Raw genomic sequence first — 24490 nt, forward strand, 5'->3', positions numbered from 1 at the left:
AAAACACTTGGGAGTGGGAATAAAATGCCAAACATTTACCATTAATTTTCAATGAGAACTAATGTGGCTCTTGGATATTCAAAATTATGCCTTTTATAGACTTTCAAAGTGTTTTGGTAACAAGTCCTTACCATGGTTGAAATACATTGTAATGCTTCAGTCCAATTAAACTAAGCTTTCTCTAGCATGCAAGTGGACTTTTAGTAAGCAAGTTATGCAAAGCTGAAGCAAAACTTCTGCACAACAGAGGGCAGATTCTTACTGTACTTATTGATATGAATTCTCCCCTTTACAATTAGGAAACTAATTTATCTTTGAGCATTTTTAATTGTTACCTAAAGTAAAAAATTTAGGGTAGTAACAAAAGCATGTCTTTATGTTAGACTAAAGTAGTAAAACCCCTGAACAGAAGAAAATACTCATCTTAGGGACATGTGGCTGAGTTTATTTATGTACCATACTCGTAACACTAGTGTAGTGTTAGGAGCTCAGTAATGAGTTGAAAGAGGTTTTCTTGATTTTGTTTGCAGGCTATGAAAATAGGCTGTCTACTCTTTATCTTTTTATCTATCTGCGTGAGGTGAACTAGTATTATTTTTCAGAGATCACTTTCTATACTCAGCTGTAATGACTTAGAATTAATTACAGCTGATCACTCTTCAAGTTAGTATGTGAAGTGAGACTTTTGTTTGGAAATTAGCAGAGTAGTTTCTGACAATAGTGTGATGTTTGTATTGTAAAGTGGACTACTACAGCTGTTTTTCCAAGTTCCCTTACACATTTGTTATATGCTTCCTTTCAAAATAAACAAGTAATATACTTGAAACACTAGTTAGTTATTTTGGTTTTTAACTCCCCTTCAGTGGTACACAATCTTGAAAAATTTGAGGATTTTGTTAGTATTCTTCAAAATAGCAAACCAAAAACACTTTTTCTGCTGATTTTTGTCTGCATAAGAATGTGGGATTGCATTCTGTTCTACTTAATTCAAACACAATAGATTAGTATGACAAAACAAAATTATAAATTATGCTCTGGAACAGCATTGTAACTTAATTATGTTATCATGTTTAATGTTAGTTTAGATAGTGGTATATTTAAAGAAAAACAATCCCATGGACTTTAATATTTAGAATCTGTGGGCATGCACATGAAGTTTGGGAACCTTCTGTAATATGCAAGAGTTTTTTGCTCCCTCCCACATGGCCCATCTGTTCGTGTTGGATGAGAGCAGTGTGTAAGAAGTAGTATATACATACTTCATGCAGAGAGGATAACAGAATGTACCTTGGAATAATGCTTTTTCTCTAAAATGTGAGAAGAGGAGGGAGATGAAATCCAGTGTGTTTCTTCTCTAGGATTCAGGGAACCTTCTAAGTCTATGGTTTATATAGAACCAAACCTTTGTGTATCTTACGATCTCTCAACACCGCAGCTCAACGAGCTGCGATATATTTAGCTGTTGTGGTTATTGTTTGGGCAGCAGAAGATCTAGGGTACGGACCTACCCAAAAAAGTGGATGAATTCTGTGGCGGTCTATTGCTGAGCTTGGCACCTCTGTGGGTACCCTAATAACTTACTGGTAACTGTGGTTTGTGTACTTAAGTGTAAGTCAAGCTTTGGAGTGCAGCGTAGACATACCCTAGAATTAATCATTGTCGTGTAAATATGAAAATTCAGTTGTATGTGAAGATTAATACCTATAAAGGTGTAATTTGAGATAATGCTAAATTTGTTTAACCTGAGATGCCAGTTGGGATGAAATGCAAGGTGTGCTAAAGCTTTCATCAGTACTTTGGTTTTTGTCATTACGTTACATATTTAAATTAAGTATGTGAAAAGATCTTTCCTGTTTTGACTCACAGATTGCATTTGGGCACTTGTAGTATGTTAATGATTATTGTATCTGCTTGCTTTGCCTTTTTACTTCCTCTGATACATGGAACATATTTTTAACTTCTATTCATCATGCAGAGAACTGTCTTTAATTCAGTCATACACAGTTCATGTAATACTTATTTATACCCAAATCTACACTGGCAGGCTATAAATGCTGCAGAAAAATGAAGTGAGAGAAAAAGTTAGGTTTATATACAGCCTTAACTCAATCCTTATATGTACATGTATTTTGTATCTTAATTTCCACTCTATTTTTTTCCTCAAAGTAGAGATGCCAGTATAAAGCTGGGATTTTCCGCTTTCATGTCCTCCTCTGTTTCAGAAATCACTGTCATTTATACAGTATATTTGACATGGCCATATTTAAACCTTGCTGATGTCTGTGGTAGACTCTGTTTAGTTGCACGGCCCAGCCCTGAAGGAGGCAGGGGCTCCGGCGGTGAAACGGAGCCGTGCTCTTTGGGTCGCACGTGTCCGTGGTAGAGACAAGAAGGGACCGTCGGCGAGTAAGACTATGGACGCTACTCTCAGAACTCGATTTCTGCAGGGGCGTTGAGGAACGTGGCTCTTAAACTCGGTGTAAGTCAGAGGTATTGAGCACTTCACAAACATGATTGTAACGTTGAATCAGCTTCTGCATGGTGGAATTGTTAAAAAGCTGGGTGAAGAGTTTACCAAATTATGAGATACATAAATTATCAATGAAAAGGACGCCCCTGTTCTGCTCACATTCATCAATAGACTGTTGGCTTCTTCCAGAACACAGATTGTTTTAAACTTGTGAAAAATCTTTGAGAATAAAATATGTATAAAAAGGAGGGGAAAAAAAAGACCAACAGTTCCCACTTGTGTTAGATTGATTGATTGACACTATCTAACTGCTGTGTTTTGCTTAGGAAAAAATCTAACTTAACTTAATTGATAGATAGGATTACAGTAATCTCCGTTTAATTCCAACAGAAATGCCACCCGTTGAAAAGCTAAACTTAAGTGAACTGTGGCAGTCCAGTTTGGATTTGTCAGAGGAGTGGCCTAATGAAGAGGAAAAGCTAAGATTTCAGAAGCTGAAAGAAGAAATTATAAAACATGAAAGAGAAGAATTTCTTGCTGATGAACGTGTAGGTGCAGTCCATGATTTTACTGAAGCAGGGAGAAACCACAGAAAGAAAGAACAGCTCTACTTGGAGTCAGCTAGTCTTTGCAGGTGACTAAGCTTCACACAATGGTATATGATAAGGATCTTGCAAGTGCTGGAAAACTCTGCGTTTCTACTGCAAAATATAAAAGCAGCTTAATATGCATCATTATACTCATTGTCAAATACGTATTTGATGAATAAATGGTATTTTTGACATAAGTATATAGAATACAAAACAACTTTTATATTAGATATTTTCTCCAAAATTAAAAAACACTATCAATCTTTTATATTTTCTCATTTACTTCCTTTTTTATTCCTATTTTGGTAATTGTACCCTTGAATGTCCAAATTCATTCTACTGAAAAACAACAGAATTTTATAATAGAATTTTATAATAGAGAATAACAAAGGACTGTAGAATCTTGCAGCTAACTTTTTCATTTCTAGTATATGCGATATGCTAAATAACTAAGTATAAATACAAGATGTTAAATTCCTTTACATTTGCATACAAAGCATTTAATTAATGCTTTATTTGTCATATTTCACAATATGCAAATAATGCAATCCCTGTTTGGGAGAATTTGTTGGTGAATTCTTTCTGAAAAATGATTTGTGTAAAGGAGAGAATAAGTATGCTGGAAATGTCCTTAATTTTATTTTTTTCCAACTATTTTCAGTATTTACCATGATATCAATGATTTTTTTCCTCCCCAATATTCATGAACACTTTTATTGTTACTTAAAAATTATTTATTAACACTAGTTTTTAATAAACTAGAGCTGACTGATTTTTTTTAAATATTGACCATTTGATGAGGTTTCAGATTTCAAACAAAAATAGAAAGGGATTTTTACATTTTCTGTGAATTTTCTTTCTTGCCTTCTCTTTCACTCCTCACCCTTTTGCATTTGCCTCCCTCCATCTCTCTGATGTCACTCCCAGAAAACGTAAAATACTGTAAGTCAGTAGCAAAAAGCCATGTGCTTAATTAGCATGGAAGGGATGGGGGAAATCTCCAGTAATCGGCAATTTATTGATTTGGGAGAGTTGCTGACTTACCTTGCATTCTGTGTTCGCTGATAGTCCTACAGCTTTTCTGATGTGACCAGAACCTTGCTGTGTGCCTCAACGCCAGCTTGCAAACCTTGCATTGCCTGAGTTCTCCCTATTCACTACGTTTTATGGTGTATATTTTACATGCTGTTTGATATTGATACTCTCACATTTTAGGGTTTTTTGTTTTTGAACTATCAACAGTACGGAGAAAATCTTGCAGAATTCACGGTTTATGCTTATTTTTTTCCTCACAATACAACCTTGGGCTTGCAGTGGTTTTTGTGAAGTAATTCATTTGGTAAATTACTTAACATGTTTTTAACTTTAAATATTTTAATGGGTATATTGAAATAAAACAGACTGCGCGTATGCAGGATCACTAGTAAATAAAAAACTGCATTTTGAGTGTGTATATCACCATCATTAAATGTGCTTAGCTTTCTATTGATAATTAACCATATCAAACTGTCCATTTTAAAAGGAGGATGTCCACACAGAAAAATAAATTTATTGAGTTTCTATCCTATGATAGGACAATTCAGGCAAAGCAAGCTGAAAAGTGCAGATTAGTAGCAGAAAAGGAGCTGAAAGAGGAACAAGCTTTATTTGAGCAAAGGAAAAAGCAAGTATTACAATGTCTTTGTCTTTTAAAAGTTGTTACTTAGCTTGTTACTTAATAGATTGCCTAGTTGACTATTTATAAGGAAGGAAATAATTTCAAATATTTTGCACTGCAAGTGGAAATAGAGAGAGTGCTTTTCTTTACAAAATACGGTGCTTCAAGGCAACAAGAAAGGTGACTTACGAAGCTTCTTACCAACTCGGCCATGGAACTCCATGAATTCCCATTCCAACTGAGCAGAAAATAAATCCATTTCAGTTAATTCATATGTTACATTCCATGTAAACTTAAATTCAACTTTATCTTTGCTGACAGAAAGCTACAGCTAGAGGGCAAACTCTGCATATGACATAAAAATGTGATCTATCTAGGGTATAAAAAGTATATGTATTGAACAAATTTTGCTAAAAGAATTTGTTTATATCTCTGCATCTTTTCCCACTATATGCATACATTTGGACTGCTGTTGAGAAATCAATCTGCTTATTACAGCCTGGACCCAAGAAATGAGAAAATGTTAGTCCTAATTTGTATCATCTTAATACCTTTTTTCTTTTATAACTGGAGTTCTGAAAGTCACATTACAGAACAAATGCATCTCCATGGCACTCCTGGAAGCACCAGATGGTTGTGTTATGAAAGGGCAATGCCCTGGATGTGGTGGGTACACAAGGTGTTCCAGTGTTTTGGGTTAAATCCCGTGTGCTTTGCTGCTTCCTGAGCATCCCTGCAGCAGGAGAGAGGGAAAAACCAGGAGGAGAGGAGCAGGGCCAGGGAATTCTTGCCTCCCCTTCCAGTCAGGCAGGGAACGCTGTTGGTTGAGCAGGATTGCCCGCTCCTAAAAACGTGTATCTAGGTGCTCGTGACTGGGCAGTGAGCAATCTTTCGGGCCAGTGCTAGTAAAAATGAGCCCGCTTCTACTGCGAGTTACTTAACCAGTTGTGTGCACAGCGGGAGAGCGGCCACTGGGAACAAAAGCTGAGCTTTCACATGCCGTGACCTCCCCTACCTCTTAATCGTGGCTGTCTTGTGGTTTTTTCTGACCCTCATTCATTCTCAGGTGAGATGCTGACACAAAGGAAGTGTTCATTTAGCTGCTTGGACTTCGATGCGAGCGTTCCCTAGCTTTATGAACAGTTACAGACAGAATATAGGGGTCAAGAGGAAAACACTGGAAAGACTTTAGGAAAGTGTCCATACCAAGAGACTGGGCACAATGCCTACTGTTTATTATTAATTTATTGGGCATTATTATAGTTGACAAGTGTTTTTAAAGAGACAGTGGAAGTGAAGAGGATTACTCTGTTTATGTGCCAGACAATGGCAGTACAAGGAGAAGTAGCCTGAAACTTAGGACTGAAAGAAAGAAGAACTGGAGAATCACTGCGGACGTTCAGAACCAGAGTAGATATCTTATTAATGAGACCTTTGTTGATGAACCTTAAAAATGTGATGGGTCAGATTACGTTATCCAGTAGAACTTTTTGTGGTACGACCGTCCACTTCTTTATGTTCGCTCAAATTTACCCAGTTTAACTTACCAAGTTTAAACTACAGTCCAGAGATGAACCGTGTAGCTTGTTACCGGTCCTGTGAGCAGCTTCGTTACTCTGCTTGGCTCTTGTTTGAATCTGTGTCCTGCTCTTTGCTGCTGTATTCCTCCACTGAACTGAGAAGCGAGGGTGGGTCTTTGCAGTTCTCGTCTTCCTTTGGGAAGTTAATGTTTCATGAAGAGGCCCCTCTTTGTTTCTCTGTGTTAGGAATTGGTATGTCTAATAAGTATCATATATTTTTCAGCTGTAAATGGCTAAGCATGTGAACAAGAGTAGTAACATTCACCTCTTAAATTATGGCTTTAAAGGTTTGATAGAAATTAACTTTTTCAGAAATAAAGAAATGCTTCAGGAATGGCGCAGCCAAGCGAAGTTGATGAAAGAAAAAAAAGAAACGTTTAGATTTTCACCTACAAATGCAGATATGGTATGTAACAGAAAATAGCAAGGTCGGACACTGGAAAAAACAATCCATTAATGATACCCTTTGATTTATTTGCTTTGTAGCCCATATATTTAAATTTAAAACTTAAAAAGAGAAGACCAGGACTTTAAATGCCAGCACTTTGGCAATGGCTTTGCAGACCCTTTCTCAAATATCCATGTGGACTATGGCTCCTGCGTGAAGTGCTGCAGCCCCATGTGCAGTGTAGGAGTTGCCAGATCCTTCAAACTGCTATTCAAAATCTGTAGTGGCTCCAATAATCAGGCTACTTGGAGGCGTTAAAACAGAAGTGTGTATGTTGAAATATGTTTTTTTTTAAATTATTGAACGCCTCCAATATGAGATGTTGCCTCTGCCAAACTGAATTTGAAGTCGGCTGGATTTTCTGGTTCCTCTGGGCATTTGTAAATGCTGGCATATGAAAGGAGGGGACCTCGCTTCTGGTTCTTTCAGGCCTTTGTATACACTCAGAAAAGTTTTTTCTCCAAAGTAACAAACATTAAAACAAAAATCTCAAAATTATCCTGTTAGTTTTGCCATTAGAGATTCTTACAATGTAGCAAAAGATGAGATGCTGAAAATGAATACACATGATTTTTCCAGTGCTCTGGTGTGAAAGTAAACTGCCACATAGACACTGAGTAAGGCAGAGATAATCACTGAAGGAACTTGGAATGCTGTGAGAGTTTTTCTCTTGCTGTGAAGAGTTCTTTCATCTCAGTTTCATGATTGCTGGGCATATTACTTCTAACCTTGGAAGTGTAGAAGTATACCCAGATTTTTCTGACATGTCAGTAGGTTTTAAATTGAAATGAATTACACTCCTCAGTGATAAAAAGGGGATTTGTACAGGTTTAGTGTTAAATTTTATTGATACCTGCTTAGCAATACCTGGTGCTCAAACAATAAAAAAGGATCCTTGTATAACAGATTACAACTTTTCTAGAAATGTGGGAAAACTTGCAATTCAACATCTGACACAACCAAACAATCTTTTTAATATATTTTAAAAATAAAAAACAAAGGAAACAAAGCAGCCACACTTCCAGCTTACTAGGTTTTTTACTGTTTTTTTTTTTAACCTCATTTTTTTAAACTAAGCCAAATTATGTTACTAAATGCATCAGTGCTTGGAGAAATGTCTTTTTGGGCTGCGGTTTATCAAATAGGAGATTACATAGGTTTACCATCTAACTGTAGGCGTCTAACATAGGTGCCCAAGTTAGGAGCCTCAGCTCCCAGTGCATAGGTAAAGGCAGGCACCTAACATTAGTGATCTGAGTCATCTTCCATTTTCACTGACTATGCAGGAACCTGGGCTTCTGACTCGGGCAGTTTATTCATGTTAATACAACTCTTTTTCACCTTTCTACTCACCCATAGTGTGCCATTTTCCACCAATTCAACAGTATTTCTTAATCCTGGCAGCAGAACTTTGCTTAACCTGCAGAGCCGTGGGAATGCATTGGAGACAGCCTGCTGGCAAGGCAGCAGTGTATCGACAGTCCCCTTTTCTCTCACTGAGCAGCAGTACTAAAGATCGCATTTGGTTACTTCAGCAAAATAGAAATTTTGATTTAAACAGATTTTTTTTCTATACGATACTATATATGATACAATACTAAAACATTTTGGAACTGATGGCTGGAAAAGTGATACGAGCAGGATTTTATTCCACTTCATGCATCTTCAAGAGTTGTTACCTAAATTTCAGTTACCAGACATTTTAACCTGATTTTCTCAGACTCTGATTATTCATTGCTGCCTTTTATTGTCCTGGAAGTTAAATATATACATAAATGTAATGCTTCTATCTATGTTAATGTCATCGGCCAGTCTTACCACAGAAATAAAGCAAAAGCAAAGTAGGTTTGCTGTGGTGCCAAAGGAGGTTTGCAGGACAGTTTTTATGTGCACGGGCAAAGTGGGCTGCGGAGCAAGTACAGCCATATGTTCCAAAGGGTCAGCTTTTGCAGCTGCGTCGTCATGAAGTAAACAGCAGTACTTCACCAGTGACTTTACTGGCACCAGGAGCCCCTTCTGATTACTGGGTAGGATTAATAATACTTACTTATGCTTAACTAATTTTACACAGGCTTTCTGGTGTAAAATTATCCTTCTTGTGTATATGGATCAAACCAATGTGGGTCACTTATTTCCTGCTTTCTCTGCACTTCAAGCTGATGATGTAAGTACGACAGTTCCAGAAACTGGTTTGTTGTGTAGCAATATTCAACATCAAGGGTAATTACACAATACTCAAAGCAGGAGCATGACCAGAAGCAGGTTGTGTGAAGAAAAATGCATCTTTCTGCTATGAACAGTAGGGGTCAGATCTGAACACGCAGATTGTTTTTTACTGAAAACTTACTAGCTGAATTCGTGCTGAAGCCCTGAGAACTTTCCTGATGCATAACGGCTCCCGGGGGTTCCACTGCCCTTGTTGAAGCTGTGCAGTTTGCTTTCTCTGTGTGCAAAGGTCTTTGTTTTGGCCAACCTGACGATTGTTTTTAGGACTACAGAGATTCAGTTAGCATAGAATAGAATTGAATTTTGAATGACAAGAGAAGGAATAAGTATATTGTTATGTGATATATCTAAATATTCCTCATTTTTCTCTTCTATGTTCCTACATAAATAAATGGGGAGAATAATCTGTTCACTCACAGAAAACAATTCTTAAATTTCTCCTGTAAAAGTTTTTTTTCTTTTTAAAAAACAACAACAACAACAAGATATTTAGGTACTTACAATGATATAAGTGATACACATACACAGTGATAAAAAACGATGGGTTTAAAATGGCCTAAACCGTACAGGACATGAACTCTGTCTGAGCTGAAGTGTTCGTGAAGGTAAATACCTGCGTGTGCACGCGTTGGACACGGGATGGCACTGCAGGACCACATACAGACTGATGCACTTACTGTTACGCTCCTGTGTTACTATCGTTTACATTAACACCTGATAAATACTGACATTAATAAGAGCTTTGCAACACGTTCTCATATCTTTATATTAACAATCTTTAAATTTTTTTTTAGTGTATTTCTTTGATCATCTTGTTAGAAGCAGTTTTCATATTCCTTGAGTGTTACAGAGAATATTCCTTTGTTTAACCCTAAAGATTTTAGTTTTCAAATTGTTCTTGTTGGAATGGAGGGAAGAAACCACAAGGCAGCTACCCTTACTTAATAAAACTTTAAAATATTTTTCCTAAAATTATGGGATTGTCTTGGATTTAGAATCCTAGTTTTGAGTAATTATGATAAAGGCATGGGTGGGTGAGTAATGGTTGCTTGTGGTTGCCATTGCCATTGCATACCTTGACTTTCCCAAAAGTAAATACTCTCTTTATGTGTATGTGTCAAATCAACGTGAGCATGCCATGTCATTTCTGCTTTGTCTTCACCTTCATTGATAATGTCATAAGGGATAGTTCTGGAAATGGATTTGTTCTATGGCTTTCTCCTTCTATTAGTTGATTGACTTTCTTTACAGAAAGTTGAAGTGGTTACAGAAGATAGTCGTAGGCAATACTATTAAAATATAATTGGCAGTTTTATTGTAAGCCAGTTTGGAGGTAAGCTTTTGCACTGAGAAAAATGAAGTGGCTATAAAATATTTCAAATCTACTGCAATAATTTTTCTCGGTGCAAAACCTTGGGAATTTATTAACTTGAAGTGTAGGTAAGGTGGTTTGTCTGGGAAATAATTTGGCTTCACAGAATAGTGTTGAGTTTTTAAAGGCGTTCAACCTGGCAGAACAAAACCAAAATTTTTTTGTAGCTTTATTTGCAAAATGCTGAGGGAGGGGCCTAACCCTATAACCAGGTGCTAAGGACCAGGTTTCTGGGAATGTGAGAAGTTGAATGTGGAGGTAGGGCTTTGACTTAGCTCTTCCAGAAGTGACTCCACAAGGCTATTGAGTCAGTATCTGTCCGTATTTTCCGTTAGAGATGTATTCCACAAATAACTGAACATCCTCTGATATAAAGAGATAGAGACTGTGCAGCCCGGTGGTCAGAACATCTGGCAGAAGTCTGTTAGGGCAGGTGCCAGCTGCTTCTTCACTGGGGCAGAGGAGGACACTGAAGCTTCCATAACGAAAATACAAGGTTTCGGCTCTTCTGAGCCTTTTCCCACCCTCCCTCCTGGAACTACTGTTTTCTTACCAAATGGTCCTATTGTCCTACCTGCTTTTGCTCCCTGGATTTGGCTAACGTAATTAGAAAACAGATGCTTGGTCTCCCTTTCCCAGGCTCTGGTGATCTGGGCAGTGGAACCCCCGGGAGCCGTTATGCATCAGGAAAGTTCTCAGGGCTTCAGCACGAATTCAGCTAGTAAGTTTTCAGTAAAAAACAATCTGCGTGTTCAGATCTGACCCCTACTGTTCATAGCAGAAAGACCTGTTACTAGACAAGGGTTGGACTTGCAGGGTGTTGCCACTATCCACACACAGCCAGTACGTGAGAAAATACATTAAGTATGCTTTCTCAGTAACACGTTTTTAAGACCGATGCTTTTCCACAAAATTGACTTTATATTTTAGTTAAATGGAAAAAATATTGCCGAAACATCTTCAGTTGTTTCTACTTATCAATTCAGGTAATCAAGGGCCATGCTGCCACATTGGTGAAGGTTTTGGGTTAGCAGTCCCAAAATGGGATGATGGCAGTTTTATGAACTTCACCACCACAAGCTACTTTTTATCTTCTCAGATAACTCAGGATGCAATTCTATGCCATTGACCCGTGTTCTTGAAGCTCAGGTATCATTACGAATTATAGCTACACATGCCATTAGGATAGCTGTCTCCTGTGGGCTACTAAATGTGATACTGAAGTTACAGGTGAAAGTCATTTTCCTGTTCTTCAGTAATATGAGATTAAGCAAATAACCTCTTTCAGCTGTAATTAAAGGTAAATGCATATCTATCTGGAAAACAATAAGATAGGACAGAATTTGAAAAGATAGAATATGTTGCCAATTGCAATTACTGTTAGTACGGTATTCTAGATTTGAAAATATATCTATAAATTTCCCAATTTTTTCCCCCTTATTTTTGGTCCTAAACTTTGCATGCTGTCATGCCTGCCACCACCTTGATATCTTTCGACCTGAGTACCTTTTATAAAACCATTCTGTGCTTCTACTAGGAATAAAATTGACATATTCTTCAAAACAATTACTGAACCATCTAATTACATACCAACAAAGGAAACTCAGTTCTCTATGAGCAAATCTGCAGGCCAGACACTGCTGCTGGCACGTCTTGCTTTTCACCTAGGTCTAGTCCTCACTGCGAACGCCGCCTCTAAAACACCAACTGGTTTTAAAACTGTTTCAGAGAAAACAGTCTTAAGGTGGTGTAAGCCAAGAAGTGTAAAATGTCATGGCACCCTAAGGCTGTTTGCTAAACTCCTGAACTGCACAGGTACGTGTTTAATTTAGCTAGAATGGATTTGTAAAAGACCGGGAGAAGAACAAACCACGCAGACCAAAGTCAAGAGTTTCTGAAAGAGTGTCGGTGCAGCAAGTTTTACGAGATCTTAGGAGGTTAAGATGTAGCTGGATGGCACCGTTACCAGCCCTCACAGGAGGGTGGTCTGCCTGGTTTGTTCTGAAGTCATAAAGTAGTATTTTTTAAGTTTTTCACTTTATGGTAGGAGTTTATGTAAAGCATCAGTGTTAATCTGAATTTAAATAATCTAAACATGTTTTTTTCCCCCAGATCTTGGGGAAATAAGACTCTTGTAAATAAATACAAAAAAAATTGCATTTCATCTGTGAATGTTACAACCTAATTGAAGGCAACAAAAACATAGGAGTACAAGATGCAGACTTCAGTTATAGGACTCTGACTTCAGCTGTTGTAGTCTTAGCAGAACTATGCAGAATGAGCATAGTCATTATGCAACTGCCATTGGCCTCCACAGCATCGTTATTATTTTAGCAAAAAAAAAAAAAAGGGGGCATTCAAGCCAAGCCTTCTCACAGCTTTGATTCTTGATTTACTAGACGCTGTATTAAACCCTCTTACAGAAATGGAAGCATGTTCATGCTGCGTGACAAGTGGGAAAACATACGGAAAGTGTCTTCCTAAGGGCACGTCCCCAAAGTGTTTTACGGCATCGTGTGGCGCTCGCTCCCGGCCCTGAGCTGCCTGGGAGGGTCCATAACCCAACGTCAGTCGCAGCATTTCCCCAGCAGTCACTGGTCACGAACCATGACTTCAAAGAACTACAGCCTTTACAACATTTTTAATTTCAATATGAAACCAGTTTTTAATTGCTATCATTTCCATATGATGTGTTAGCATTATATTTTGCTGTAGATACCAAAAAATGCACTATATGCCGCTGATAACCTCAATTACTACACCATAAAAGAGGGAGCTGAGAAACAGGACCGTACACCTGAAATAATGGAAGAAAGGTTGCTGAGAGTAAAAGATGAAGCTACAAGGTGAGTGCTAAAAAGATAAAATTATAAACTGTTCCTACATAACACTATTGATGACTTCCATTTAATTTTGTTAGTATGAAAGTATTCATTTCTTCTTTTGCTATCCTGTGAAATAAAAAATCTTGCACCCTAATGAACAAACACTGGGACTAAAAGAGAAATCAAAAGTCAAGTTAATTCCAGGCTTGCTTAAAAAAAAAAATTTTTTAAAAGATAATCACTGGTGCTTCGAGACTTGCACCTGAGCTATATGCATTTGCTCCTTCGTGTGCAATGCAATACCAACACAAGAAGCATGCTGTTAAAGCAATTCTTACTTTATTATAGTAATAATTTATAAAATAGTTGGTTTATTATTAAAATAGTATCTCTATATCATCTTAATACAGTGAGTGTGAGCCAGAGGGCTGATTAGAAATTGAGTATCTCTGGTCCTTTTTGCAAAATGAACTAAACAAAACTCAACTGATTGATGGCCTCATCTTGACAGGCTCGTCCTGCAGTATAAATTGACATACTTTTCTCAGTTGTTCTAGTCTGTCAACTGGGCTGGGAAATACTTAAAATCATTCTTCTTTATGAGTGTTTTAAAAAAAAGAGGAGAGAAGTATGAACATGTCCCAAATTTTTAAGAGCCTGTAAAATGTCTGATGCTATTTTTAGAAAGTATTCAAATTAAGTTTGAGGGTTTTTTCTATTTGGTTTTAATGTATATGAGGGGAAAGCTTGAAAAGTTCTGTTTGTTTTTCTGACTACAAGATGTGTTGGTTTGCTCCATTTTGCACTTCTAAAAATTTGCTTCTTTATAGGCGGCTGTAACTTGACTAACTATACGTTCTAGTTGATAAGCTCAGGACATAACTACAAAGAAAACTGTAATTAGCTTTTAGGAAAAACACACTATATTATGCTATCTCGTAATATGGAAGAGAGGTGGATACAGATACCACGGCTATGGCCAGACAGGTCTGATAAGCACAAAAAGTAATGTACTGTAAATACATTTATTTAGCCGTCATTGATATTTCAGTCCTGTTCTTGTATTAGCTTTCATACCTGCATGACTATCCCTAGTGCATTGGAAAGGGCTGTTCTGTAGTCCTCTTTTTTGTATTTCTGCTGCCCAACATGATTAAAGTTACAGGCGAGACAGTCGAAAGTCGTTTGCATGTGCTGTAGATGGCTCAGCCACTTGCACTGGGTACAGCTCAGTTGCCCCTTCAAATTCTTGTTTTGTTAGCATGCGTTCTGCAGCGTTTCATTTCATTTCACTTGCTGCTTGTGCTGAACTCCCCATCGGCGTCCCCTCCCTTGAATTACAGGACCTCATTCAGCTTCCCTGACCTCTCCTTTTTTCCTTTTTCATTCCACTGCCTTCTTCACTGAAAGCCTTCCAGCTTCTACAGCAGCCGTGCAAAAGACCCACCAAAACCAGTCTGCTGCATTACCAAACTCTGATCTATCCCCAGAGCACCATCGAGCTTATGCACTGAGCTAGGCAAGGGGCTGATTTACATAAATAACTAAACAATAAAATAGATCCCTGCAAGTGTGAGAGCCAATGTAAGATACAGCAGTGCAAGACCACCACGTGGTGCGTACACCACAGAATGCATATTAAAAAAGGCAAAGGCACAGCATTTGCTCGGTTTACTCCCTGTGTCTATATTTATATTTTTGGCAGAAATGTGTTGAAGTATTTGAAACAAGAAACAGAACAGTCAATGAATATAAAGCAACTGAAATAATAATTTTATCATGTTTACTTAGATCCTTCAGAGAAAAACTGGAACAGCGGGTCAAACAGCACATGCAAATGATGAAAGCAAGAGAAGAAAAATTAAAAGGAACATCCCAAGGGGAAATGAAGAAAGCAAAACAAGACATTGAGACAGTGAGTATCCTCTCTTTTTCTGGAAGTAGAGTAAACACAGTGCTCTGTGCTGATCAACATTTGTAAATTTGACATTTTGTTAATTTCACAAAAATCTCAGGTACCAAATATTTTAAAATTAAAATTGTTAAAAATTAAAAATTGTATTTTTGCTCATGCTAAAATTGTGTTTGTGTGTGTGTACATGTACACAACATGCACATATATAAACAGACAGAAACATCTATAACGCTTTGAGTCTTTCAAAAGCATAGCCAAAATTCTAAGGTAGAAGACAAAAACCAAGAAAAGCATAAAAGACGGCCAAAGACTATTATAAAACTCAGTAGGCAAGGATGATGATTTTTATCACGTGCTATACAAGCCATTCAATGCAAGTGGTTAATACAGCAAAAAGTTGAAATTCAAAATTATCCATTTACAATTGGAAAGAGGACTCATAAATCTCTACCTTGAGACATCAATAAGTGTCCTGATTGGGAAGAGAAAATTGAGAGCTGTCATTAAAGTTCGTGTAAGTGTAAAATCTATTTGCTTATTGTAACGTTAGGAATTATTTTGTCTTGACTGAAAGTATTACTTCAGTTTTCCAAACTGCATAGCTAGTCAAAATGAAGTTATATATCTCTCAATAAAATGAGGCAGTGCTTTGCATTTAGTTTGTTTGCTGTGCATAATCAAAACACTCAGCTCAAAATCAGTTTTGCCTCAGGAGCCCGGACTGATTTTTGATTCCCGTGGGTATGCGATTGCTGCTGAGACTGACTGGCTTCCGCAGGGCTGGGATGGCGATTGCTGTGAGAGCTGTGCCGGAGCGCTCTCCCCAGGGACCCGCAAGCCGGCAGCTCACTCCGCTGTCCCATCTCCTTTTTCTTCTGCCTGCCGGGTCATTCTGTGTGTGTAATGTGCTCAAGTGATGATTTTGGCAGATTCAGAAAAGCAAACTGTCTTAAAAATATGTTTGCTGAGGACAGAGCAAGTACAAATGCTCTACATGGTTCTTTGAATGCCATGGCGCATTGTGTAGGTATCGTGCATTGTAATCAAGCAAGAAATCACTTTCATGAATGTGTAGAGGTACTATCGGTAGTACAAAATCTGGCAAAGCCTTTTACCAGTAAAGAATTACATTGTAGTAATAAACAAAACCCTCTTATAATGCAGAAGGAATGTGAAACGGCTCCAAAACTGTTCACTTACTCCAAAGAGGAGCAGCAGTCCATCAAAAGACTGTTCCATTGCAGCTCCTTCCCACGCGGTAGTGAGAACTTGTGCCTGTGGGGAGTCACCTATGTTTGAACCTTTCACTTACGTGCGGGCTTCCAGGTCCCGGGGAGTCCTAGCAGTCACCGGGTAGAAACACTGGAAACACACACGTGGCTGTAGCTGTGCCAACTGATCATGTGAAGGCCATGGATTTCGTAGCCTTATATTTTTGCGGTGTTTGCGCCACTTTACAGTACGTGTACTTTCGGAAAAAGGAATCCTGATTTCATTCAAAGCATCTTTTGGCCTCCAACCCGAAGTGATCTAATGCACTGAAAGCACAGCCTCCCTGCTACACCTAACAGGGCAAACAAGTCACACATAGTGCAAAGCGCCTGTCCCTGTGCCAGGAAATCGTGACGCTGTTCTAAAACTACCCAAGTCCCTCACGTTCCACAGTGTCACGCACTGCACAACGCAAGCTGCATGCTCCCAAAATGGAACTCGTCCCTCAAGCTAGGTATAAGAGTCGCGCATGACAACATCACCCTGGCATTTAGGAGTGGGCTCCGTGTGTCCCATACCGTGGGCTCCTGGCGCTCTGGGAGGGTCTCTCTGCTCTAACGGGGTGGCACGCAACCGCAGTTCAGGATGGGCTTGGTTGCCTTCACTGTTTCCATTAGCAATCTGCCCTTTTGTTTCCCAAATACACATTTGAGAGCCTTGATGCTGCTTAGGAGATCCTGTTCCTTAATCAGTACCCCCAGGCGCTCAGTAGCGTGGTGGTTGGCTTGCAGAATGTCTTCTGGTTAGCTGCAATGTCAAGTATGTCTACACAAACTGCTGCGTACCCACAGTTACGAGCCTTGCAGAGCAGGGGAACTGCTCTGTCTGCAATGGCCTGCTAATATTTTAAAAGTGGTAATTACCACCCAAAAAGGAATGCATCACGATGGCAACTGGGAAGCTATGGGACTTGAGGAGCTTGAGCTCATTCACCAAATCTGAATGACTTTCAGCTTCACAGCATGCCATTAATATGTGGTGCCTCGTGCTGGCACAAAGGAGCGCGTTTTGCAGAGTGCACACTTCAAACAGTGGAAAGATGCAATTCGATTCGCTTAATTGTTTTCATTTTTTTTAAGTTGTTTTAAAAAAGGTATGTGGAATGGACTGTCAGAAGCCAAAGCCTGCGAAGATCTACTCGTGGACTTCACTGTGAGCTTTTGTGTATGAAATGTGTGTGAACTTGGCATGATGATCTTAAGTTACTTTGGAACCCCCAAGGTTATTGTGTTTTGAATATGACTGTATTGTATTCCATAATATAGTGAATAGCAAAAGAAATAATGTTTTGAAGTCTCTGGTTGTATTTCTAAAAAGCAGAATATTTTCATGAAGACTTGTAAGAGCTTTACTGAATTTCCATCAACTTTCAAGTTTATTACAATTTTGTGAAATATGTAAGTGAATGAATATGAATCTTAATCTGGTAAAAAGTGTATTTACGTATCAATATTGAGCTGAGACTATTCACAAATATATTTATTAGTAATAAGTTTAGTTTAGTAATGTCGTTACTGTTAATTACTTTCAAAATCTGTTTAGCTTTAATGCTTCCAGCCCTTTTATAATCGATAGCTTCTTTATTCCTACAAACTGACCTATGCATGTATTTGCACTAATGAGGTTAAAAAACCCTGTTTTCATTTCAGCTATTCTAAAACATGCACATATTTAAATGTTAGCATGTGCATGGGACTGGAGATGTAAATCCCAGCACATTCATATGCTTGCACAGTTAACATGGATGGACAAGTCAATTTAAGTGTGTACTCCAGCTATTCTAGGTGTTCGGCTTCATGTGTATACAAATCGAGGCTGCAGAAGGAGCAGGTGAAAATCTGGCCCAATAGACCAGTCCGTAGACATATGCACTACTTTCTGCTCTTAATTACACATACTTATATATCCATTCTCTATTCTTTTTTGTTTTGTTTTAAATCCAAGGTTGAAGATCTGCAGACCAAACTAGCAAAAACAAAAGGAGGACTCCCTCTCCAGGAGTATCGTCTCACGGCCTTCGCGGGGGAGTTGCCACCTGAGTCACCCAGAATGCAAACTCAAAAGGTCTTTTCCAGTAGCAAATTCTGATTGCCTGGAATTGTTAAAGCATGAAATGTTTACTTCATAAGAATGAGAATTACAAAAGCCTCCTCCTCTCACTTAGTCTTCCCGACTGCATTTGACAATGTTAAACCTATAATGATAATCAATCTGCTTTAACCAACTGTAAAATTTCTCTTTTAGAGATTGTCTCTTTTAGAAGATTTCTGGTACAGTGTTGTAAAGTGTTTTCTTCAGCCTGTCTGCACATTCTTCTCAAGAATGCTTATGTAGGCTTACAAAAACCTCTGAAAATAAAATTCAAAAAATGTCCCTAAGTTTGGAGCAGCCGTTTTACTAATATGAGGAACTGCACACTCTTAGTTATTTCATGAATAACACATCTCTGGCCTTGCACTGTATGTCCTAGTCATATCCGACCAGTCTGGGTTTTCATCACAAACGCTGTGTTTAGTGTTAAATCATAACATCAGACTTAAAGCTAGTCTTCAAATGTAGAGTAACCTTATTTGCGTTTTACTGTCATGAAGGCTGCATCCTTCTCCTGGACAAGAGGAACCTGGCGGGAGCCCTTCTCAGGGTGTCTGTACTTTGGTTCGGAGCCCTGCTGATGTTTGGGAGCTGCCCCTTCTACACCTGGGAGTCTGTGGTGTGGCCCCTCAGATGCCGGCTGCAGTGAGAGCAGAGGATCAGAGAGCACAGGCAAACAAGATGCAGTAACAACTGAGCCTGAATCCCAGCAGTGTTGCTCCTCTGAGATACGTGGAACTACGCAACGCTAAGACTGGAGCTACCAGGACGGGATATAAGGAGCTTTTACCTTCTACTCCCCCAAAACGGCAGCAATACTCTGTAGGGGGCTTTATTAGAGAGATGTGTTGCAGGAGCTGAACCAGTGCAAGTGATCTTCCAGTTCCACAGGAGCCCCGGGAAGGGGGTCACGGTGCTGAATTTCACAAATAGCAGAGGTCTCCCCCCGTCCCGTGCTTTCTGTGTTCTCCCTCTGTCCCCACTGTCTCTGTCCCCTGCCATGGTCCTGTCATTTGTCCTCCTGGGACAGCAGAGGTACCTCAGGTGGGTCTTGCCTCCACTTGCTGCTAAGTCTACATGCCTTAAAACATGGGCAATTTTAGTCACGGGAATAAACAGTAATGCCACTGAACCTCTCTCTGTGGGGGCAAAAGTGGCAGTGTTTGGCGGGGAAAGATGAATACTCAAAAGGTGGAATTTTTTTTTAAGGAAAAACATGGAGCAAGCCCACCCGATTCTACGGAGCAGAGGTTCTTTAATGGTAAAGATGCACTAGGGCTGGCAGGGCTGGCTGGTGCTGCCTTCAGACCTGTCCTAGGGCTTTCTGCGCTCCTATGCCCACCTCGCTGGCTCTGCCGCCCAGAATTACACATCTTTGTCTTCCTCATCTCATATGGGTTATTGACGAGGCTCGCTCAGCCAGTTCTGCTGCCACACAGATGGAAAGCTCAGAGCAACTGACTTTGGTGCACTTTTTCTGAATGGATGCTATTTACAGGGATGTTAGTTTGATCAACTTTTGACAAGGTTTCCTTTGAATGTCCATAATATGTGTGTTTATGCAGTCTGTCCACTGTTTCCATATTGGAAATTGTGTATTGATTTATTCTGTATATTCCGAAATGGTCTACATCTGGCCCAACCACTGGATTTAATGAGTGCATGTCACACTAGAAACTGCCTTAATTTCTGAACAGTTCTGGAGGTAGACTTTCTGTAAAAGTGTATCACCCTGTTTTGGTTGATGCTTCAAAAAATCCTTTTCCTTCTGAAAATTAGTACAGATTTCTTTGTCCTTGATGACATCAGAACTTGCTTGCACGTTGCTCTCAATGTATTTTCAAGGTTTTGCAGATAGTCAAGGCTGCCTCAGAACTACAGCTTGTCCTGTCCTGCAACTGCAACATTTAAAAATTTCCGTAATAAATAATACCAGATACCAATTCAGTTGAGGTTTTTTGTTTTTATTTTGCTGTTTAGATTAACCAAGAAAATAATGCGTAGTACTATTCATGTGAGGAAACATTTACTAGCCCTTTTTGGCAAGTCTCTACTTGAAACCTACGTTAAGCTCCAACAGTTCATGTTTGGGTCTCAGTCCTTTCTGTGCAATGAGGATTAAGCTTTAGTCAACAGCAGAGGCACTTTATTAATTCCATTATGAATCTAGCGTACCTGACTGTTCAGCAAGTCAGATAAAAATGGGATCCTTCCATAAAAGATTAGTAAAAATACACACATTATTTGCAAAGGATGGTTATAAAAGTAAGTTAATGGATGTGACTTATCAAAATGTAGATTTCAAAGAAACGGAAATGAGTGCGACAAGTACTGCACTGAATGCAGAGCTGAACGAGTGTGGGTTCACACACACGTGAACCGGAGTAAGGGTGAGGGTTTAGAACGTGTCTTGCTCCTGGTTCTAGCTCATGTTGTCTGTAGTTATCAGTAAAAGCATTAATTTACGTACAGCAATCCTGTTTGGCCTATGTGTAAACCCTAAAGAAACCCTGAAGGAAATACTAGTACTAGTTACAGAACTGCACTGTTTAAGTAATTACCAAATCAAGGTTAAAAAATGGGTTTTCTCTACTTTTTTTCCTAAAAGTCACATTTAAGAAGGACTTGACTTTGCTTTTTCATGCTTTTGACCTTTGTGTCTTTGAAGTGGAAATCATCCCTTAAGGCTGAACTGGTGGATCCCAGGGGATCTGTTGCATTTGTAGGTTTGTGGCCATTCCTTCCGTGTGAGGTGTCGCTGAATACACTTCCAAATATATCGGAGAGAGATTTGTCTTGCATACTTCTGGATCAACAAGTGATTAATGAGAGGCAGTGACTGAACAGAACATTTCAATTAATTTTGTACAAACACAAATGAGATGATTGATTTCTGTGCTGGTATTATTGGTACTTGCTCATGGAAAACTGGGAACGGACACTTCCACTCCAACAGGAGGGCTGAAATTAATCCATACTTGTTTACTCTGTTTTCAGGCATGCCAGACCTCTGAGGGGAGAGGAAAAGAGGGAGGATCACCAAACACAAAAACTAATTGCTTTATCCTTTTGTTTTGGCATGCTTTACAGGCAGAGCACAGCAGGTCTGGCAGTGCCAGTGCCCAGCACGGTGCAGTTTGACTGTACCAATAACGCCTTTGGCTCTTGATTCAGTTCCACAAATAATACTGATTTGTGCAGGTATCGGTAAGTATTTAACAAGCCAGTTGACACATCTGCAACCAAATGTCGCTTTGAGACCGTAGGAGAATCAGCTGCTCCTGGGTGTTTATTAAGGCTCAAGGCTTGGAGCTTTTCCCAGCCAGTTTCGGTTCTGTGGTCTCACTGTCACTTTCTTCTGTTTTTCAGGTGCTATTGGGGCTTTCACCAGTTAAAATCTCAGCGTGTCCGGGCAGAAGAAAAGGCTTAAAGCCTTGAAATTTGCAAGTCGAGCTTTCCCAGTTAGGAGCTACCCTGCCCTCTTGGGTGCGCACCACGGGTGCTGGCCGCCTGCAGTGACGGGTGACGTGCCGCCAGCTGCCGGTGGCCAGGATCAGGGCGTGGTGGTGGCACCGAGGCCGCGGAAGGGCCTGGCTGCGGGCGCTGGGTCGGAGCCCCAGGAGGAGCGGCAGAGGCCGGGCGCAGCCGGCCTGCCTGGTCGGTCCGGGGGCTGCAGGCTGGCAGAGGGGCGAGTGCCGGGGCTGTGCCCGGGTCAGCGTCGTGGCTGGCTGTGCGTGGGTCTGCGGCGCTGCGGCTGCACCCCTGCGGTGCTGGCGCCGCGCACTCTGCAGGGAGCAATGCAGAGGTACCCGGGCGGGTTGTCGGGGAACAGCCTGGGCCCCACAGCCCGGCTGCGTTCAGGCTGCGGCGCGCAGCCCCCGCCCTGGGAGGCATTCCTCCCCCGCCGGCAGTGCCGGGAGCGCAGTGCGAACACCCCCTGCAGGCGGCTGCGGCTGCGCCAGCTCGGGCTCCGCGCCACCCGCGACGAGCTCAGCCCCTTCCAAACGCGACGTGCGCCTGGAAGCAGTGCGGCGGGGCTGGCTCAGCACCGCGCCTGCACCGACACGGCCAGACCCGCGTCCCTGGCCCGGTTCATCCACGCCCCCGACAAGCGGACCCTGGGCAGTGAGGCACCGTGCCGCGCCTCACCTCCCGCAGGAGCGTTACTTCTTCTGGATCCCTTAGTCCCGACGGCTTTGTGTCTTTTCCATACCGTGAACGGCTCAAGCTTTCATTTAACGCTCGCTCTCCAAAGTCCACGTAGGAAACCAGGCATTTTGGTTTCAAATAAACCCGTTTCTGTGCTGCTCCCACAACATCATCAAGAGATTTGATCGTTGTCTCTGTGCTAGGAAGAGAGAGTATTATCCCCATTTGGCAAATGGTTAACTGAGGCAGAGAGGGGCTTAAGCCAAAACTAATGAAATTGTTTCTTTTCGGGGATGTTAAACCAATGCAGCCGAGACAATGTCCTTGAAGCAAACACCCAGAAAGAAAAAAACTCAGCGCAAACCATTATGTTTGGCAAAGTTAACAGAAAGGCGGCTTACATTGCAAAGTGTTGGGTGACCCTAATTTTCAAGGATTTCAAGTCACAAAGCAAGGTAGGAAAACGCTACTGCATTTTGTGTACAAAGGAATAGAGAGAATTATCTGAACCTGCTGTGCAGCCTCACAAAACACGCTTGATAACATTTCCTTTACAAACGAGGAAAAAAATGCAGAACTTAAGTGTTAGCAGAAATGTTTTCTCTGTTCCCTCGTATTTCAAAAGCAATGTAAATGGCGTCTCACTGCTTGACTTTTCAATATTTGTCAGACGATGTGCAAGCTTGTTGCAGGGTGATTGCAGTGAATAAGCAGCAGAAAATCTACCCGGAAACAAAAGTGGAATTCAATTGAATTACTTCACAGTGGTGAAGTGACAGAAGTAAACATTGGAGACAGGTGAAGTAAGTAAGATTTAAATTGCTATCTAACCTTAAAATCTGAAGTATGTTTTAGTAACTTGGGAGAAGTGATATTACAGATATTATCTGACTCTGCTGAAGTCACCTGAAGTTTTCTCAATGATTAAGTGGCCCAAATTTCTCTCCATGTTTCCATGCTCCACAGAACAATTGTGTCTTAGAGCCATCGTTATGTTTCTGATGTGTGCAACGCAGATGGGGAAAAATACCATGGGTTGGCACAGAAGATCACCAAAGAGTATTTTGTATGTTGCTGACATACTCACGATACACGTATTTCTCACTTCGGACTCCTGGCACAGCTGGCACAAAGGCCAGTACGGTATTTCCAGTGAGTCTGTCTGTAGACCAGTTTCTGAGGTCTGTTTGTTGCTGATGAAACTCTGAGCAGATACTGACAGATGGACAACTCTGAGCTATCACCGGGATGAGAGCGTGGAAGTCGCTCAGAGCAGTTGTTGCCTCCGCATCATTTGGATCCAAAATGTACTGCAGCTGAGTCAGACCTGAGGATTTCGGCTTTCGTTCGTACCATAATATGTCTCAGAAAGTAGGAAGGATCTTTCAGATGTATCTGGTGTTAGAAGGCGTTTGGCAGAGGAGGCCCTTCTGGTGCTTTGGTAGCACTGGATTAGCACTGGTATGAACTGAGGTTTGAGCAGAAGCCGGTCAAGGGGTGACTCGTGGGAGCTGGGGAAGGAAGGCTCCTCTCCGGGGAAGTCTGGCCGCAGAGGAGGCAGATTTCCATCGGTAACAGCATCCAAGTGCTGGGATCCTCTGGCATCTGTAAGGCCCACGACTGAGCTGGCTGCACTCACTGGGTGGTGACTGCGAGACCCTGGAGCGGGGGCAGCTGGAGCCGATTCACCCAACCTGCTTTCCGTCATAACCTGCGGGTGTTTCTAGTGATTGCGTTTTGATTACTATTCTAAAACAGGAAAACGCAATGGCATGTAGCTTGATGCGCAGTCTGTTTCATTTTGACAGAGGCCACTTGTTTTTCTAATTGTAGTGTCGGCAAAAGGCACTGTAGGTGCCTAGAGTCAGACCCCCAAAACAATAAAAATCTACCCA

The 24490-nt window shown here is 40.5% G+C and overlaps 1 protein-coding gene across 1 annotated transcript in view; it reads left to right on the forward strand.

Annotated features, from left to right (window-relative positions):
* Window positions 1-23348, forward strand: part of LRRC27 (leucine rich repeat containing 27) — a 38447-nt gene extending 15099 nt beyond the window's left edge. Inside the window, exons 6-11 of the mRNA XM_075155403.1 lie at window positions 2861-3104; window positions 14960-15083; window positions 18300-18419; window positions 18947-19010; window positions 21963-22571; window positions 23266-23348. Coding sequence (XP_075011504.1) covers window positions 2861-3104; window positions 14960-15083; window positions 18300-18419; window positions 18947-19010; window positions 21963-22571; window positions 23266-23348 — 1244 coding nt within the window. The remainder of the gene's footprint in view (window positions 1-2860; window positions 3105-14959; window positions 15084-18299; window positions 18420-18946; window positions 19011-21962; window positions 22572-23265) is intronic.
* Window positions 23349-24490: the final 1142 nt, after the last annotated feature.

Source organism: Calonectris borealis, chromosome 7 (genome assembly GCF_964195595.1).
Source record: "Calonectris borealis chromosome 7, bCalBor7.hap1.2, whole genome shotgun sequence".
Lineage (NCBI taxonomy): Eukaryota > Metazoa > Chordata > Aves > Procellariiformes > Procellariidae > Calonectris > Calonectris borealis.